Source organism: Puntigrus tetrazona, chromosome 25 (assembly GCF_018831695.1).
Source record: "Puntigrus tetrazona isolate hp1 chromosome 25, ASM1883169v1, whole genome shotgun sequence".
NCBI classification, from domain to species: Eukaryota; Metazoa; Chordata; class Actinopteri; order Cypriniformes; family Cyprinidae; genus Puntigrus; species Puntigrus tetrazona.
The window spans coordinates 11,512,766-11,534,015 of record NC_056723.1 but is presented as its reverse complement, the minus strand read 5'-3'; the positions used below and the strand labels follow the sequence as shown (position 1 = coordinate 11,534,015).

Here is a 21,250-nt window from a genome sequence, read left to right as displayed (position 1 = left end):
AATGTCAGGCAGAGCTAGAAATAATGTCGCTCGTTCATGTGAGCCGCCTGTGCGATCAGGTTGATTCAATCAAACATACATAATGAAACGAAATAAAATGCATTAAGAGTGTCTGCTTCTGTGGAGAGAGATATGTAAATGACACACAGTGTCTATATTTATTCAGTGTCGCCACCTTGTGCACGGACTGATTAATACCAAAAAAAATTAAGGCATACTTTGTACAAACTTAATGGACAGTACAGAGTGTGCTGCGTTGGAAAAAACCCAGAGGACAGCGGTCTACACACACGGCCTCCTGCTCCAGCATGCATCCTGTTGAGAAAGCAAACAGAGGTGCGAAGAACCTATTAAGTAGGCAAATATCTTATTTATTCAGCAAATTCTTTTGAAACAGGAACTCAAGAAAGAGGAAAGGAATGACTGATAAACCCTGATCTTAGAACAGTGCTCGTGTAGAACATCCTATTGCCATGAGGCGGTAACCATGTTAAGGTTGAGTAATGCCTGGAATTACACTAACCGATTTTTGCCCAGTCTGAACAAGTTGACACTAGTTTGGAGAAGTCTGCTGATTACAGCTGACAGATTCCACAAAACATTGGGTAGTGGATAATGGTCACGGGCATTTTTAAGCTTGAGACTTTAAAAACCATTCAGTCTATCTAACATGTTAGATATTTTCAGCTGATTGTAGAACACATTTCTTTGAATTTGTCTCCTGTTTCTGCGTGAGTTTGTTGTGATTAGAACAACTGTGTGGTAGTGTATGTAAGGTAGGCTGGTTGTGAGTAGGAATTTTTGCGGGTTTTGCTTTGAAAACCTGGCAACCCTGATCTAGGCGTACATTGAAGTCTTCAAGCATAACGAGAGGTGTACACTATCCTCAAGGAAATGTCCTGTTTTAATGTATTTTGTGGAAACATTAGTGATATATTAATCTGTGGTTCAATTTTTTATTTTTAAATGGAATTTAAAAAAATTTTATCAATAATTTTTCAATAATAATTTTTTTTTTTACTTATATTTATTTATTTTGGTAATGGAAACCATGACCATTTTTGCATGATTCTTTCATAAATCTATTTTTTATTTATTTATTCATTTGAAACAGAAATCTTTACATTATAAATAATCTGGTGTCTTTTTGATTAAATGAATTAACTTTACAGTAAGGCTCCCTTTGTTAACATTAGTTGACTTCATTAGTTAGCAAACTAACAATGAAAAGCACGGTACTTTTAAAGTATACTTTAAAAAAAGTTTCCATTATTTCCTAATGTTATTAAAAGCATAAACTGTATGTAACAATGTTATTTACTAGACCTGAACAAATATTAACCGACAATTAACAGTTGCACAAACAAAGAAATAAATATTAACAATTTATTTCCCATTGTTAGTTAAGGCATTAAATATAGTTAATATAGACACTTTTACATGTTTGAATGTGTAACTGTGTTGGCAGTGTTTGAAGACTCAAAACTCATCGACGTTAGTGTTTTATTTAAGTGAATTAGCATTGTTTCACATTGCATTGCAATTTAATTTGAACTTAGTTTTATTAGAGTTGTATGTTACATGTAATGTTGTTAAATGAATGTTAAAATTACATCAGTTAATGAAATAACGATATTTAACTGTAAATATATATACACCTAAAACGTTATAACTTTTTTTTCTTCGGCTAATTACGGAATTTTCCGTTGGTACGGTCCATCCATCGAAGTCTTGAGTGAAGCAAAGCTGGACAAAACGTTTTGCATGCAAAAATGAACAATTAGTATCCTCAAGTTACACAGTGTAAATAAATAGACAGTTGGTGTGACAATGTCTTGCGCGCTGCAGCCATCAAAATTAGTTTTTATTTACAAATTACAATTGTTGGTCAGTAAAAAAAATGGAAATCTTTTATTTTTTTCTTAAACAACAGTTAAAGAGAATGAGCAAATCACAGTTTCTTGATTTTTATTACATTTTTTGGGGTCATCTGGAACAGCACTGTAGAATCTTCATGTGTATGACCATATAAGACAGTCATGTCCATTTTTAATTATTAATCATTTTAAATGATAAAATACTGTATAACGCTTTGGTATGACATCTGTTGTTTTTTTTTAATGTGCTTTATAAATAAAACTTGACCCTGACTAAGGGAAGCAAATTTGATCTGACGAAGTCAAACATTTGAAGATTACAAAGTACAAACTTTTTTCCTGTTTATTAACTTAGCACGGATTAATTATTCACCACAAGACTCTTAATGTGTGCTGACAAATGAATGCTGTCCATTTTTGATTTCATACAATAGAATCGTTTGATTATATATATATATATATATATATATATATATATATATATATATATATATATATATATATATATTTTTCATTTATTTCAAGTTGTTTTCAGAATTAAGAGAATGGCATCACAAGGTCGTTTGGGGGGCATACATTTTAAGAGAGCGCTGTAACACTTTTGTGCGTGCATTCGTACACATGCACATTTGAGAAATGATTAAATGTGGGTTTCTACGGTCTGTGGTGTCTTGCTCGGATGCGACGGAGACTTAATGTTCAGCAGGTCTAATAAAGATGAAAAATGGCTTTTCTGAAATCGACTGAATATTCTTTATTAAGAAAATACGAAAAACTATCTGTCACCTTTTAATCACCAAAAAAAAAAAAAAAGTTTGGTACCGTGCTATAGTAACATTAACATTAGCAAATATTACATTGCATTATGGAAAGGGTTGTATTACAATAACATAAAGGTATTCTACATAGACACTGGCGGCAATATTTTGAATTTAGAAATATATACAATATATAAGAATAAATGTGAAGACGCTATCGTGTTTTGATTTATTATTAATCTTTACCACCTTGCAATCCAGTGAGAAGTGTGCGTATAAAGAATTAGTAAAATGTGACTCGTTAGTGACCGTAATTTAGGCTCTGCTCAGGTGTGTGTTCTCATTAGCGTCGTCCTCGTCCTGCTCCTCTTCCGTGTCTGGCTCGTGGATGAATCCGTAACGTCGATAAACAGAGCCGTCTCGACTGGTGTAGACCACGTCCACCTCGTCCCCGCTGTCCTCTGGTTCTGGCACCCCGTGCGGCATGGGCCGAGGACTGGGCTGTTCTCTAGCCACCCCACTCAGCCGTTCGTAACTCCGTCTCCAGCATAACCGTTTCTTGGCCCTCGCCTGTACCAGAGCAAACACGACTAGCGCTAGCACTACAGCTAGCAGCAGAGCGGCGGGTAAAGCTGCAGATGCGTGCTGTACCGCTTGGGACCTCAGAATAGCATCGTCCTGACTTATACGTGGTACAGGCGCCTCGAGACACAATGCTGCAAAAAAATATATATTTGTGTGGTTTATAAGTTTTTAAAAATAATAGTAATACAAAAATCTAACACATTAGTATAGGGATCACTTCTCACTATTATTTAGTAGCATGTCTATTATTAACATAGTGGTTGTTCAATAATACTTAATAAAATATATATATACACTGCATGACCATATTCTATATCCCATAAACTATCAATAGTTTAATAGTTAATATGGAGAATTGAACCTTAAAATAAAGTGTGAAAAAATAAATATATATATATATATATATATATATATATATATATATATATTATTTACTGTGCAAACTGATACACTTAAATTATTCTGAGTGCTTTAAATTAGAAGCATTTGGTAATCTCAATGTTAATTTCAACATTTACTAAAACATAATTAAAGGAATAGTTCACCCAGATATACTGTACTCACCCCGAGGCCATTCAATATGTAGAAGAATAAGTTTCTTCATTGGAATAGATTTGGAGAAATTTAGCATCACATCGCTTGAAATGGATCCTCGAAAATGTCATTCTGACGGCACCCATTCACTGCAGAGGATCCACTGGTAAGTGATGTAACATTAAATTTCCCCGACTCACCTACACCTCGGATGGCCTGAGATTTTGTACATTTTTGTACATTTTCTGCAAAAACGCAGGCTTAAAGTAAAAAAATACCTGAGCCTGAATCGCAAAGACAGCACTTCTCGTTCTTCTCCCCAGACTGGCAGCACGGCAAGCACTGACTGTCAGGAACATGCAGGGAGAAACCTGGGTGACAGGTGAGACATCTCTGGGGCCCGGCACCCGAACAATGTTTACAGGACTCATCACAGGGTTCACAAACCCCCTAATGCCATTGAAAGATACCAAATCGTGTTATTTATATCTTGTAGCTACAGTACTGAATGAAATTTTTTGATAAAAGTATTAATGGTTATCATCCTTTGAGAAAACTAGCAGTAACACAGGCTCTGTCATCAGCACTTACGCCCTGCGAGTAATATCGGCTCTCTTCACAGCGAGGGTAACACACTCCGTCCTGCAGGACGCTGCCCCAGTCACACGTCACACAGCCCTGAGGAGTGTTATCTGCAAACAACACAGAAGAGAAAGGGTGAGGTATTTAAAGAGATGTCAGCGTAGTACCAAAATTGATCATTCTTGCCCAGCGACTAAAGTTTCAATGCTTGAAACAACTTAAAATGCTGAAATATTCGATCACAGACAGATAGATCTGGTTCTGTTGGCTACATTTGGGGCCATACAATGGTAAGATATGTTGGTCTTCAGGAAGCTCATAAAATGTGAAAATGTTTTAACAGAAATACCCGTGCAGGATTTGCAGCTGGTGTGACACTGCCTGCAGCTGCGCTCGCTCTCATAGAAGCGCTGCGGACATTGATCCACGCACTGCCTGGTGCCCTGCAGGTCCAGCAGGGGAGGTGTGCATACCCTGCAGGCGTCCGTCCCTGGACCCGAGCACTGCTCGCAAGAACGGTCGCACTTCTCGCAGCGCTCCCCTGTGCTGTAGTACCTGACGAAGGCACATCAAGAAACACGTCTCTTGTTATTATATACAGTCTGGGAATCTATTGTAAACATGTTTTGTGTGCAGGGAGGTCTTACCCTGTGGGACAGTGACTAACGCAGAGATGAGAGAGCAGATGAAGGTAGCCTGGTGCACAGCTCAGACAGTCTCTGGGAGATGCCCCGGTGCAGGTGGCACACACAGGATCACAGGGCATGCAGAAACCCAGCTCTACACCGTCAGCCTCCTCATGGGCGCTGTAAGTTCCTACAGGACATTTGCTCACGCACGAACCATCTGGAACACAAGCAGATGCTTGTATAAGCTCTACAACAAACCATGTTTTTCCTTTCTACTACACTTAGGAGGAATTCAAAGCCACTGTTGTCTTAAGAGTAATTCAATGGTCATTCGTACTGTGTAGGTAATTGGGCAGAGTGCAGGTCTGGCAGTCAGAGGAGCCTGGCCCTTCGCAGGACTGGCAGAGTCGATGGCACGCTTGGCAAGTGAACTGGTTGTTTTGGAGGAACGTTCTGGGTGGGCAGTCTGAATTCCCGGTAACTCCGCACATCATGGTGTTGGGATCCAAAACCAGGCCATTTTCACACTGCAGACACTGAGTGGGTTCTGGACCCTCACAGCGAGCACAGGTCTGGTGACATTCTATGGAGTCAAATACAGGATATATAAATGAGCACGATTATCTGTGTTCGGTAATTGCAAATATATAACCAAATAAATCCTCAGATAACATCTATACTTCAGTTTTGACACAAACACGTACAGCCAAGCCACTAGAAGGCTTTATCTTAGTTTTGAGCAAAGTGTGCTTGTATTTCTTTGTAATTATATTTGTTCTGAATTCCCTAACACAAGTATGCACACCTGACCGCTGCGCAAACTATGATACGCAAACTACAGCTCTATAATTGCCAGTAGATGTAGATAACAGTGACATACAAGAGTCGTACATTAGGCACATACATTTATCTCTTATTTTTGATGTGCAACCGAACCATGTAACATTGTTTGAGCTCCTTGGCTTACGGTATTGATTCTGAGAGGAGGGGTAAAAAAGTAAAAAGCCTTGAAGTAGGTTGAGAACCACTGGTCTAGTAGGTTAGACTAGTGCATCTTTTTTCACATCATTGATTCAGTTTCTTAAAATGCATTTAGAATTATCACAAAATTCAAGATATGGGGGCATAATCAGTATCAACCAAAAAGCAGCATGACTACAAATGTGGTATTGATTTTATATAGCAGTTCAATTCAATACTTTAATATTAAGACTATTACATTGTCATAATATTGACCGTTTTGCTCTATTACTCCAACAAATATAATTCCAATATGCGAATTTCGGATTTTAAATGTTTTTTTTGGGGTTTTTTTCAAATATCAATATTCAACGTTTTATGTTTAAAATACTAAAACAGTATCAATACAGAATTGAGTTAGAAATTGTCAGACAAAAGAATAAAAAGTTGTGAGAGAAAAAGTTGCAATTACCTTTTTTGTTTTGATACAATCTGTATTGCTAAAAGCTGATTTCAGTATTAAAATTCAGTATTTAAGTTTTTTAAACAGGCTTCCATAACGTACTATTCTGATTATGAAAGTTACAAGCCACACACTTTAACCTAGATTATATGTAAAATTGAAGCATACTTGCATCTTAAGGTGGAGCTTACACTAACCAGGATTCTGTTGTTTTTGTGTGTTAGCGATATAACTACAGCTAATATTTCACCTTGGCATTCCTTATCAGAAGTCTGGTAATAAGTTCCTGCTGGGCACTCTTCCAAGCATGTGCCCTCGTAGAGTTTTGGGTTGAGGGCAGAACATGTCTCACAATCATCAGAAAGAGGACCAGAGCAGGTGGCACAGGTGGAATGGCAGCTCACACAGACGCCCTGATCCAAGTCTTCAAAGTAACCCTTCGGACAGACGGCCTTGCACGCCCCGTTTAAGAGCAAATAAAGAAAACTGCACCCTGAAATGAAATAGTTACAAAAAGGTAATTTATAGATCAATTATAACTGATATGTACACATACTCCCACATCAATAGATAGTGTGCAATAAATTATAAAAGAGGAAACGTGAGTTCATTTAAAAGTCACTGATAGGTTTCAGATCTGTAACTACTCATTGAAATGATCTCAGGATCACTCACTTGTACAGGTGGATAAATCTGTGCAAACGTCGCAGTGAGGAGCACAGCGTCTGCATGTGCCGTCTTCTGCCACGTAGCTCATGGGGCCACAGTTCTGCCTGCACTGCCCGTTGGTCAGATGAAGACCATCTCGACATGAAAGACACTGCGCTCTTGTGCCGTCGCAGGTCAAACAGAGTTCATCGCAGGGTTCGCATGTCCCCAGCTCAGACTCAAAATAACCTCTGCAAGAAACCCAAGACATGCAAGTTTGTTTCCCTCCTGTATTCATTAACATATAATAAACATATTCATATATATATATATATATATATATATATATATATATATATATATATATATATATATATATTAGTATGGTGTAGGGCCTTCTTTTTGCGGCCAATACAGCATCAATCGGTCTTGGGAATGACAGATACAAGTCCTGCCCAGTGGCCAGAGGGATTTTGAGCCATTCTTCTTGCAGAATTCCCCCCCCATGCTTCACTCTGGGAATGCAACAGTCTGGGTGCTGCGCTTCTTTGGGGCACACCGTAGCTCTCCGGATGTGGGAAAGACCATGAGAGAACAATACATGTGCTAGCAACATTGAAACCGACATTTGGCATTGGCACGAGTGACCAAAGGTTTGGCTATAGCAGCCGGGACATGTATATTGACCCCGAGAAGCTCCTGACAGTTGGGCAGCTGTGATTTTATGTTTTTTGGATCCAATACGGGGTTAGCACCTGGACATCCCTTTCAAACAGCTTCCTCTTGCGTCCACAGTTACTCCTGTTGGATGTGGTTCGTCCTTCTTGGTGGCAGGCTGACATTATCCTGGATGCCGTGGCTCTTGATACATCACAAAGACTTCCTGTCTGGGTCACAGAGGCGCCAGCGAGACATGCACCAACGAACTCTGATATGTCACCCATAATGTTGTGGGCATTGCAATATTTTAAGCAAAACTGTGCTGTTACTCTGCTAATTAAACCTTCACACTGGTGGAATGTGCAATCAATGAAGATTGGCCACCAGGCTGGTCAAATTCAGCCATGAAAACTCCAACACTAAATTGGCCAGTGTTATATATTTATATATATGGGCCCCTGTAAAGCAGGTTTCAGAAGTGACTCACTCTGGACACTCTGACCAGCAGCTGCCCTGGAAAAGATAGAGCTGGTAAGTGTCCGTCTTACAGCTCACACACTCATCTCTGCTCTCACAGGCCTCACAGTTAGCAGAACACCTCTCACACAGAAGACTGGAGCTGTTCGCATAGAAACCCAGAGGACAGCGGTCTACACAGACTGCATCCTGCTCCAGCATGTATCCTGTTGAGAAAGCAAACAGAGGGGCAAAGAACCTATTAAGCAGGCAAATTGCTTATTTATTCATTAAGTGCTTTTGAAGCAGGAACTCATTAAAAGGGAACTTTGACAGTCTGTTTATCAGGTGGGAGGGAAAGGAAAGCTAACCTATACGTTACCGGTAGCACATGTGATGCAATTCTGAGCCTTAGGACCGTAACATGTCAAGCAGGATCTATCACAGTAACGGCAAGTGCGGCTTTCCCCTTAAAAAAAAAAGCCCACACGATTATAACTGTTAGTTTTATTTAAACTCCTACAATTATTTAAGCTTTTAGATCACAGAATTTAAACAATTAAAGAAATATTTACAAATTAGGTGGTAAAACCTAATAAAAGAGAGAGAGAACTTTTGCTTTGGCAACTGAAATAAGTTGAAAAGATGAAGTACTAAAATTACTAGAGCTAAAATAGAAGGACAAATAAATTTAAACTATGACCAATATTAAATTTATATTAAAATATAAAAATAAAAGTTAAATTATTAATAAAAACTGCAATCACATATAAATGATACACTGGCAAGAACCTTAAAATATAAAAATAGCTGTACTTTCATATATACGTGCCAATGATGTGCAATAAAAATATTATATGGGAAAAAATGTAACAATTTAATCATAATTGTCATTGAATGGAAGCTAAATTAAAGTTGAAAATGTATCTTTTTATCTAATGACTAAGTAGATGATTTCCTAACTTAGTTCTTTATCATTTCTAGATGTTAAAATGCCAAAAATATTCAATTAATATATTAAGTGAAACGTTTTCAAAATGATCACTGGTGATTTAAGTGTATTACTACGGGATGTCCAGCAGAGCACAGTATTACACCAACTACAACAGACAAAAGCAAATCTAAGACTAAACAGCGCCTCTGCGCCTGTCGACTTTTTTAACAACTCTTATATTAAATGGCAGGAGTTCTTTCTCACCATCAACATATTGACCTTCCGGGCAGCTGATCACCGGACACTTCCCGTAAACTGGGCGGCTCCAGCCACTGCATCTGTCACAGTCTCTCACTCCAGGGCCGTGGCAGGCCAGACAGGAGCCGTGACAGGGCAGACAGCGCCACCCTCTGGAGTCTTTAAACGTGTCTGCTGGGCACTCCTTCACACAGGTGCCGTCTTTTCAGGCAAAAAAGATTTCATAAATTAATAATAAGCATAATAGACTTTTTTCTACCTTAAAAAATCTTCCCGACTCCAAACAGCAGCTGATAAATCAGTTATTACAGGTATTAACGTAAAATATCGAGTAGGTGTATAATCCGCACGAACGAACCTCTCAGAATCACAGCACCAACCTGCACAGATTTTGCATTAACTTTATTTGCATCCCATTTCTATTTCCCATTCAAATGAGTGAGGGAAACAGTGCAGCTGTGCATAATATCCTTTCTGTGAAGTACATGCAATGCTCTATCAGGCATTTCCAAACGTTTTTTCCTTATTTATGTAATTGCTAATTATTAAATAAATGATGAAATTAAATTATCAGAGCATGCATGCAAACGTATTTCAATCTTTCACTAAATAAATGGACAGTAAATTAATTGTCCATAAATTTTGGAAGTCATTTAAAAGGTAAATAAATAAACGCATTTAAAATGTCAAATGATCTCTTTGATTCACTAACAAGCTATACAATATCCTTTATCAAATCTGATGTATTACTTGAGGTAATGAATGAGATATTACGTAGCCTGTCAGTGAACTACGCCTCCGTGTAATAAACGATCGCAGAATGACAGAACCAGCTTTACTGACTGAGCATGACAATCCCATTTGATAACTTGCACAGACCTGTCAGTAAATCATTTAAAGGCATAGTCCACCCAAACATTTCAATTCTGTCATTAATTACTCAAACCTGTAAGACCTTTGTTCATCTTCGGAAGACAAATTAAGATATTTTAGGGTGAGTAATTAACGGCAGAATGTAATTTTTTGGGGGTGTACTATGCCTTTAAGTTTGGTTATAAGCGACCCATTGGAGCTTTGACCCTCGGGGGATCCTCGAGGTGATCCCGCTCTCTACAACTGGAGCCTAACTGGAGTAAAGTGACTCAAACAGCTATGGCTATCCGACAGGAAAATGAGTGTGACCTTTAGCGAGCTGTTCAGGAAGCAGGAAGCAGCGTACGCACTGTTCAGGAAGTATCCGGACTGGCAAGTGAGACACAGGCTATCGCTCCAGCAGTCCACGCATGGCTCCGGGCAGCTGATGCACAGTCCTCTACCGCGGTCCTCATAGGTCCTCTGGGGACAGTGCTGACGACACTGCTGTCTGTATCTGCACACGGAGATAACGAACAATAGACTTGTCACATATCGAAGCTGAACACTGACTGCGCTGCTTTAAAGCGTTACTCCACCCCGAAGCGAACATCTTCCCATTATTCACTTACCAGCGTTATTTGAGCTTTTTCGGTTCTCACTAGAAGAATTATGCGAGAAGGTAATGTCGAAAACGCAGGTAACTAAAACTATAACTGTATGAAAAATGTTGCCATGGAAACATTTTCATTTAGCTTAATTTGACATATACAAACAACTATACACTAATTGGTTCATTCAGTGCTGTAGTACCAACCGATGAGGAGTATACTCTAAAGGTACGCCACGATATACTTCAAACAAACCACTTTTTCATTTTTTGTTTGAGGGCAAAAAAAGATATTTGAAAATGACAGTATACTGTTTCTGAGCATTCTGACACCCCTATGCTGCCGCATGTTAATGTAATATAGGTATGATTAAAAATAAAGGTTTAAGTATTGTATACCTTTTAAATTCGCTTTGAAAGAACAACGACAGCAGCAGTATGGTGTCATATTCATTGAACTTCAACCTTGTGTTTCTCGACATCGCTTTTTGGGTCGCTGACACAAGCTTCGTTGTAATTTCTTTGTAGGAGTTAATTGCTTTCGCTGAACTTTTAAAGTCTCTCCGCGAGCGATCGTACAGGTGCGGATATGTATATACAGACTTGGAGATGTTGCTCCCTTGACCTCAGCTGAATGAGAAACAAACGTAGTTTTGGCCTGATTTTGTTCGAGAAATTAACGCCATTTCAGTTCGTTCTTCGATTTTGTTTGATGTATATAGGGCACAAATGTCCCTTTGGAAATGTGGAATATATGTGGAGTTATGAAAGGTTCAAATACTTTCATTTTCCTATAATATGCATTTATTTTTACCTTATTTGTTCAGCAACTGCCAAACAATTTGTTCAAAGATGAATTTTTTCAAACCTCTTGGATGATTGGTCGATTTCATTTAAAGCAGTGTTTGAAAGTTTTAAACGCCACAAAACGGCAAAAAAAATGTATTTGCGTTTTCATTCAAACAAACGCGAAAAAATCAACAAGAGGGCGAGCAATTAAGGGCTCATTTGAAACTCATTTAAATGATTCAGATGATTTAATTTTAAAACATTATATTTCCTATGCATTACATTTGAAAATTTGGAAACAACGCTATTTAATGTAAATTCAACACAGTGAACTTAGCAGCTATTTAAATGGTAAGGTTTGAGTATATAACACATCCAAATACACAAAAGTATTGGGTGAAAACTCTTTAGTTGCCTCACTATCACCTTGGACCAATACCAGTATCTTTTCTATCGCTCTGACCTGTTTGAAAACTGGCTTACTTGACTTTGGAGCGGCTTCAGAGCAGCAAAGTCTTTGTAGACTTACTTTTGAATCAAGGACGCTCTGATTTACAAGCTCCTCTTTCAGGGCGAGGGATATAATGCAAACTGAGATTACGTGAGCCAGGGGAGGTAAGTTTCAGTGCATTGACAGAAAGAGTAACCAGAGAAGCCTAACCACACCAGAGAAATGAACACCATCCCAAAACCACAGCGCACCTGCCTGCAGCAGTGTTACTCATCCAACTTTCAGATGACAATAGAAATTAAAGCATAATTAAAGTTAAAGTGGAAGATCGTAGTTTAAAGTCTTCTGTCACGATTCTTAAATCAGTTATAAAGGCTAAAGGGAAGACCACAATCTTTAAATCGATCAGTTTTCTGACTGGCCGCAGTGTTTATCAGACTGACTGATAATTATTCAGTGAAGTTATAAGAGCTTTCATATTAAAGGAAGAGAGGAAATGAGGGACAGATTTAAAGATCATTTAATGGCACCTTGGTCTCTCCTGATCAAAGAAGGAAACTCCTGCTAGGCACTTCCTGCTGTGTTGCTATATACAGACTGGGACTATTTAAGGAATGACAGCTGGAAGCATTATAACACTATCATCAGAGCTAACAAGACGTTAATTCGGCCCTGATTCAGATCTTATTTGATAACCTCACTGCCAAGACGAGCTCTGTTTAGAAGCTTATAATTAATATTGTATATTCAAAATTATACTGTTTAAATTCAGCAAGGACAGAAATATATATATATATATATATATATATATATATATATATATATATATATATATATATATATATATAAATAAATGTTTTTCCCCTGAAAGACTGGATTAATGATGCTCAAAATTTGAAAAAATAAGACAAACATTATTTTAAATTGTAATATAATATTTTAACATATTTAAAAAATGTTTTATTAATGGAAACAATTCTGTTAGGAATAAATAAATTTATGACTTTCTACTTTCTACTCTTTAGAGCATACATAATTATTGAAATTAGCAGCATTTAAGTAAGAATTTCTTTACGAAAATGTATTATCTTTTTATTTAATCGTTTTTTTTATATAACATTTTTATAGCATTTTTTCCATATTTTCATTTTTATGGTTTTACCATCATTCAAAAACGCGAAAAACAGCAGCAACCTAAGTAAGAGGACTGAGTAGATTTAGCAGGTAACAAGCATAAACAGAATAAAAGGACATGTTTACGCTATGTTAAACAAATATCTTGTAGTCGAGCGGTTGATAAGCATGGCTGATCAAGTGCTCTGTCTGAGACACAGAGGTGCCTCACTTTAGAACTCAAGACTTAAGCAAGATGTTTGAGCGAGACGGAGGACAACGGCTGCCATGGCAACCGAGCAAGCACAATGAAAGCATGAGGAATGTTCGGGGGGGATTAACATTGCTCTTTTCCTCTCTGAGTGGACATTCATTAGTCAGGACTCTCGTACGAGACACTCCAACCCTCCAAGTCCTTCAGTTTCAAACCGAGCGAGGAGGAGATGGGCTCAAATTAGTGAGGAGAGAGAGAAAGAAGACAGATTGAGTGAGTTGAGGGAAAAACTCATAAGAGGTGCCTCTATGTCGAGCAGCGTGGATCTCAGGTAACCGGCCGTGAGACTTCGCTGAAAGTGAAATCTGATGCACACAATAGCGGGAGGCCACGACACGGGGAGCAACGCACAATCAGACCTCTGTTCTCTTCACTGCATCTCTGCAACACGCTCCGAAAAGGCCTCGGCGCAGCTTAAAGGCGTAGTTCAGCTAAAAATTTCAATTCCTCGCCCTCGTGCCAGCCAAAATATTGATGGGGTCGTTTCTTCATCAGAAATGTAGCGTTCCGTCAGTCGCTTGTCAATGGATCCTCTGCGGTGAATGGGTGCCGTCAGAATAAGAGTCCAGCGGCTGATTAAAAACATCACAATAATCCACACCACTCCTCTTTTTTCTTCAAACCACTGCATCGTGCTAAAATACGAGGCCTCGGTTCATAATATTGCTTCCTCTAATGTTGTCATCAGCTGTTTGGACATTTTAACGGCACCCATTCACTGCAGACGATCCAGGTTTCTCCAATTCTGTTCTGATGAAGAAACAAGCTCATCTACATCTTGAGTAGCTGGAGAGTGAGTACATTTTCAGCACATCTTCATTTCCAAGAAGATAAATACGGTGTAAACTTACAAGAAGTAGCCATCCGTGCAGCTCTGACAAACCTCTGGATCGTCTGTTGTGGACACACAGCGGTATTAGTGAGAACTGATTAATAATCCGTCATAATATTACACTAATGAATTAGTTAAAATAGTCAAATGTAAAACGTTTACCTGTGGAACATGTTTTACAGCCAATCCCGCAGTCTATGCATTCTTGTGTATCCGGGTCTTGAACCTGACCTGTGGTTCAAGCACATGTTTTAGTATCGAGTTACATGGTTTTTTTTAGAAGTTATACAATAGTTAGTTCCTATCCTAAAAAAACAAGAGGGTTTCAGACCATAAATCAGAAATATTATCAACATAGCCAGAAAACAAAATAATATAAATAAATAGTAGTAGAGATTTCTGATTTATATGATAGCAATGGCCTTTAATGAAAGGTACATACTTACATAGAAAAAGTGGATTAATAAAATACTTAAATGTGTTTTTTGAAAATGTTTTCTTTTCGAATGTGACCAGTACCTGGAAAAGAAACCTTTTCTATATCCCGAAGAACCTTCTTGTAAAGGTAAAGGTTCGTTTAGACACAAAAATCTATGGCATTGCGGACTCAAAGAGCTGTCTTAGCTTAAAACAGAGATTTTGACATCGTGCAACCTTGATGTAGTTCATTTACATGCTTTTTTTTTAACTTCTGGTGATTGTATTCTGGCTTTTAAAACGAGTTTGTGTCACAGAACGGTGAAATCCGGTTCAATTGTGTGTCTCGGGAACAGGGGTGACGCTAGCTTCAGGTTGGCCTACGGCAAACGGCCATCGCTGCAGCGCTCTACTCTGTAACCTGAAGGCCTGTGAGTGCATTTTATAGAAAGACAAACTCACCAGCTCCACAGAGGACCGCCAGACAGATGCCGCTCTGAAGATCGTAGCCTTCTCTGCACTTAGCACAAACATCGGCGTCAGCACAGATCTCACAGTTAGACATGCATGGAAGACAGGTGTACTGCTCTCGGTCTGGATAAAACTCTCGTGCGCAGTGTAGCCTGCAGTGGCCCTGATACAAGAAGCGCTCCTTCCCCTCCTCGTCTGAAACCACACACACAATGCATTTAACATTGCTCCGAATGACCTTTATTTGAACCACGATCCATGATCCGGTTACACTAGGTTAGATTCATGTTGGAATTTGAATTGCTTAGATGTGTGTGTAATGGCTTTCGTGGTTTATGGGGACAAAAATTTGTTTAATGACATGGGTAAGACAAAGGTATTGCAATTTGCCTATGATTCAAAAACCTTAGAAAAACATACTAAATGGTGTTTTTTTTGTATAGGTGTAGGACAATAGCACATACAGTTTGTACGGTATAAAACATTGCTTGTGTGTGTGTGTGTGTGTGTGTGTGTTGAGAGGAAATGCATGCACTTTGTAGTCTGCTGGTGATATGGATCACTGGCGTCCTCTTAAAAAATAACAGCATGTTTTCCGAGCAGGTAATATTACGACATCGGTCATGAGTTTTCCTAACGCGAGCCGCCGAGGGTGAATGTCATAAATGTATAAGCATGTTTTTTGGACATTATTTTCAAAGACTGGCTGTCACTATTGTAATGCATCAGGACATTTTAATTTTGAGCTTTTGTCATTCTGTTCTTGTAATCGTCGGTGTTGCGGTACAACTGTTTAAAAACACTGCAAATATATACAGTGTAATTTATTGAAATTAATGTTTTTATTTAAAATAGGCAACTAGGCAAACTAGTGCTTTCACACTCTTGCCAATAAGTAAATAAATATAGAAATAAAATGAATTAAACATTTCAAATAACTGCTGTTCTTTTGTAAAATTAAATATCAAGTAGTTTCCACAAAAACATTAAGCAGCATATTTTTTTTAACACTAACATCACAGTGTTGATATTCCCATTTATGAACATGAACTTATTGTTGCTAAATCTGGCAACGATAAAACTGGAGTAATGATACTGATTGCACCACAGGAATAAAATGCATTTTAATATATTACTTGACGCATTTAAATTGTAATAATGTTTCACAATATGGCTGTTTTGATCATATTTTTGATCAAATAAATGTTGCTTTGGTAAACACAGAGTATGAGACTTTTTTTAAACCAAAAACATAAAAAAATCTACATACACTGAATGTTTAATGCATCGCATCTCTAAAATCGTAAAAAATAGTTTTCACTTTCTTTATGCACCAATTGAAAAAAATGACAAGGAAAAAAAACAGGACATGCTCTTTTACGCGAAATAAACGAAGCCGCGTTAAATGCTTACTCTTTCCGCGAACAATCCCTAAAACCGAAACTCAAATACCAACATCTGCTTGTGTCTATCATGAGCTCTTCTTTAAATAGTAACAGTAGCAGGGATCTGGCCGACGGGTTTTTTTTGCCTAGACCGGGACACATAAACAAGGGCTACGGTGGGGAACGGGCACTTTTTTGTAAATGCTGTAGTTGTCACAGACTGGTGGACGCAAGGCCTCCCCCTTCAACCACCTCGGGCTGTGGAGAGAGAGATTAAGATTTACAGCACTCTTCTTTGAGATGCTTGAAAAGGAGGGATGGCAACCACGGACGCCTACTAAACAGAATTCAAAGGAGCCGTGTTTGCTTATTCGTTTTGTGCTATTAAAAGAAGCGGTTCAGCCCAAAATTCTAATTCTGTTACCGTTTACTCGCCCGAATGCCATTCGAACCCGCAAGCTGTTATTAATATGCAACAATGGATGGCGAGATTGGCAAATATTGACTTAAATTATTATCTGTTCCAAAGACTTGTTCTGTTCTGCGTAGAACGCTGGGCATTGTAATGCATTTGGAGCTTGTTCGTGAAAAAGATTTAGCTACATTCATGGTTGAACCGCCGCTCTAACTATTTGCCATTGAAAGCACGGAAAAAGCAATGGCATAACAAAAACATACAGACAAAGTGTGCCCTAATATGTATACTTATACACTTTTCTATGACATATTGACATTTGAAAATGTGTGCACGCTGAAAAAGTCCAACATTAGAAAGTGCTTTTCAAATGACGCACTGGTTTATCTGATGAAACAAAGAATGGAAAGCTTTATGCACTTAACAGTATCATCTTTAAAGGGGGGGAAAAAAACACGACAGCATTTACTTACACTTCACTTGTTCCAAATCAGTGTGAGTTTCTTTCTACTTTTGAACACACAAGATTATATTTTGGCAAACAAACGGTTGACGGTAGCCATTGACTTCCATAGTATTTTATCTACTGTTGAAGTCAATGGCTACCATCAACTCTTAAGGGAGGAAGCTGATGATGTATGGCAAAAACAAATAAAAAATCTTGTTTGGCTAATGTTCTTTCAAAGTTTGGAAAGTAACCTTAAAAGAACGTTCGTTAAAAAGCTGCCTGGTCCTTTAATAGCGTTCTCAAAACATTATTTACATAGAAAAAGAAACGTTCCCTTAACGTTTCCTCCAAGAGTCTAAATAACCAATTTAGAGACAACGTTTAGAAACACCGTTTTAATACCATAATGGCGAAACTTTCTTAAAACGTGTTTTTGTTAGCATCAGAAAAGATTTTATAATTTAATAACCGACTTAATGTCACAGAATGCGTTTCAGTCAGAAATGGATAGCAGGGACTGAGGCTAAAGAAAATGCCAATGGCTAAACCTGAGGTATTTTTTAACTACGTCCAAACAGAAACACTACAAGCTTTCACAATGCTGGAAAGGAAGCGGTCTCTCCTTTTCCCCACTCCCGTGTTTGGCAGCTCGAAGGCTGGTCTAATCTAAAACTTCCTCAGGGCCATCGATGCTCGAAACCATAATAGATTAATTTACGGATGGGGCCTTGATTTCAACTCTTCCTGTGATTAAAAGCGCGCGAGGCGCTATCGCGTTTGAGGTCGCTGAGCAAACTCCCCTTTTGAGGTAAAGCGGTCTTTGTCGCGTCGATAAATAGAGAGAGCGGCTTCATTGTTTCTCCTCAGCAGCTGTGCACGGAGGTTTGTCTTTTGGAAAAACCCCTTTGTGAACCTGCAACAATGCTGCCGCAGAATCGTATCGTTTAAATGGCCAAAACAACGCTTCAAGATGTATTCTGACATATATTTTTGCAGTGTCCCTGTTTACTCTCCACATTCCCAAACAGCTCCAAATAATTTTTTTACTCCCGTAACTCACTAGTTGTAATAGTTTAACTTCTATAACTTTTACTTCTATGAAAACGTAACATCGTTTTAAAACGAAGTGCGCATGCGTACTGGGGGAACCGTCCCGACGGAGGCACCTGTTTGATCCGATAGACGCTTAAGTTTTAACTGTACGGAATATTGCAGTGAACCACCACTTACCTAAACCGCAAGCGGTGCACTCGAACAGCTCGTGGCCCTTGCACTCCGCGCAGGTGGGGTGACATAAAGCGCACTGGTTTTTTAGCGAGAACTGTCCGCCGGGACAGGACAGCGCCGGCGATCGGGACTGAACGCGACCGAGGCAGCATAACGACAGAATAACGAGCGTCCGAGCCGCGTTCATCGTTCGCGATGTTGCGCGGCGCATCCAGACGCCATACACACAGTCACGCGCAGTTCATTCAACGAAATGCCCCAGTCCTGCGCTGCCAATGACAACCAGCGTCTAAATAACAAAACTTGCCCGACAAGTTGCTTTCAAGGGGATTGGTCAGCAGGCCTCCGGGGTCCACCCATTCCTCTGCTTTATTCTGCGTAAAGGACAAAGGCGAAATGCTGCATTATTCACTCTTCGTGAAGTATTGCACACTTAATAGGATGCTGAAATATTAAAGTATCCAATGCAAAGTATTTTTAAAAGTATACACTTTCATACACAGTCCTATAACAACAACAATAATAATCAATTATTATTATTATTATTATTATTATTAGTGTTGTTATTATTATTAATGAATAAATATACAACAAAAATAACAGTAATTATATATATATATATATATATATATATATATATATATATATATATATATATATATATATATTGTGTATATATATATATTGTGTATATATATATATATTGTGTATATATATATATATTGTGTATATATATATATATATATATATATATATATATATATATACTGTGCATGTACAATATTATTATACTGATATATTAATGATAATTATATATTAATTATAATAAATGAAGGAAAAATTAAACAACAACAATAAAACACTGAATATGATTTCACTTTTATTGCACATTAAGTGTGTTTTTAAAAGTAAAGAGTATCATGAATAAATATATTATTTATTTAAATAAAGAGCTAAAAATGACAGTGAGACATTCACGTAATTCTCTGTGCAGTTCATCATGTTTGTTTTTATTTTTTTCTCTTTTGCACATCTTATAAAAAGCTTCTTAAAGAAGATTTGCTCATTCTTTTTTTTTGGCAAATTTGCTCTGACTCAAAGTTGGATGGATGTGAGCAGGATTTTCGGGCCACTCTAAAAACAGGATTAAGGACGTGCACATTAACCTTCTGGTTCAAAGCCACTTCAGCGCCGTTGTTTTTGCTCGCTATTTCTGGTCACTTTCCTGTTGAAGGAAGTCTTACAAGTTCCAGAGCTTGGGTTTTAAGTCCGGTTTATGTAAGGAATCTCCCTTTATATCTCACGATTCAGATTTATTTTGCCTAAGATGAGATATGAGTTTATTTCAAACGAGCAAACGGGCATTAACTTCATACGTTTCAGATTTAGGAATGCTATTGTTGTCTTGTGTGTTTTTCTCATTTATGTCCCAGAGGACTTCAGCTCCTGTGAATCTGTCTCAGCCTCTTCAGTAAACAGATGTGTGAGCTAAGCGGTATACAGTAAAACCAAATATCCCCATTGCATCATATAGATACAGTGCCGTATTTTGATGCATTTCAACTGTAGTTTAAATTATTAAAAAGAAGTGGAATGATAACAAAATAAAAAAAATGACAACTACAATATTATATATATATCAAATGAGCAGCAGAGGGCAGCAGAGGGTGTGCTATTACTGATACACCAGACCAAACAACAGGCTCTCCATTGTTTCAGTAGGAAGTCTTAATGTTGTTCTTGGTGCTGCTGCTGTTTTAACGTTCTTCTGCAAAAAAAAAAAATTAAACTTCCAGTTAAATTCAGTGTTGTGGCATTATGATCAATGCCCATGTTGTTGAAGGGAAATGTATTTATTTATTTATTTGTACGTATGTATGTGTGTGTGCTTGCCACTATATTTAGTCAAATAATAATAATAATAATAATAATAATAATAATAACGCCAACCACAACAACAACAAGCAAACAAATAGCCTAAACAAATAAATAAACAGTAATAAATATGCAGCTAAATAATTAAACAATTTAAAATATATACCAATCAAAACCAATGACCAGACCATTTTTGTTTACTGACATTTAATAAAAGTCATAAATGAAAATTAAATTCTTGTTGAGGAAATGAAATAAATAAATAATACACACACACACACACACACATATATATATATATATATATATATATATATATATATATATATATATATATATATATATATATATATATATATATATATATATATGTATGTTATTTGTTTCATCTTTATGTTCTATTATATATATATATATATATATATATATATATATATATAAATAAAAATAAAAAATATGCACAATAAAGCAAAAAAACTGTATTTTATGTCATGTAATAAATGTGAATAATTAACAGTATGTTTTGATAGCTTTTTATTTTCATAGAAAACAAAACGGTCTTTTTAGTCGTGCAAAAAGTGTGTGACACCACAGACCCTGATAGCGATCCTAACAGGCAGCAGCTGTTTTCCACGGTGGGCGGAGTCTGTAGCTCATTTATAACGTCATTCAATAGGCGTGAGAGTGGGCTGTGGGCGGAGTCTGTCGCTGCTTTACGTCATTCAAGAAGGGGGTAAGAGATGAGGT

At 37.6% G+C, this 21,250-nt stretch overlaps 1 protein-coding gene across 2 annotated transcripts; it reads right to left on the bottom strand.

Moving 5' to 3' along the window:
* Positions 1–1,372: 1,372 nt before the first annotated feature.
* On the bottom strand, positions 1,373–18,943 carry LOC122330974 (proprotein convertase subtilisin/kexin type 5). Of its 2 annotated transcripts, XM_043228366.1 has the most exons (16): positions 18,632–18,943; positions 15,145–15,348; positions 14,428–14,496; positions 14,285–14,327; positions 10,568–10,713; positions 9,351–9,545; positions 8,535–8,621; positions 8,184–8,379; positions 7,064–7,287; positions 6,639–6,881; positions 5,303–5,548; positions 4,984–5,182; positions 4,686–4,891; positions 4,346–4,446; positions 4,033–4,204; positions 1,373–3,351 (listed from the first exon to the last, which is right to left on the bottom strand). In XM_043228366.1, exons 1-16 carry the CDS (start codon positions 18,837–18,839, stop codon positions 2,951–2,953), a joined length of 2,940 nt encoding a protein of 979 aa, XP_043084301.1. In that variant the 5' UTR covers positions 18,840–18,943; the 3' UTR covers positions 1,373–2,950. The 2 variants fall into 2 exon arrangements, with proteins under 2 accessions (XP_043084301.1, XP_043084302.1); XM_043228367.1 differs by lacking the exon at positions 8,535–8,621.
* Positions 18,944–21,250: the final 2,307 nt, after the last annotated feature.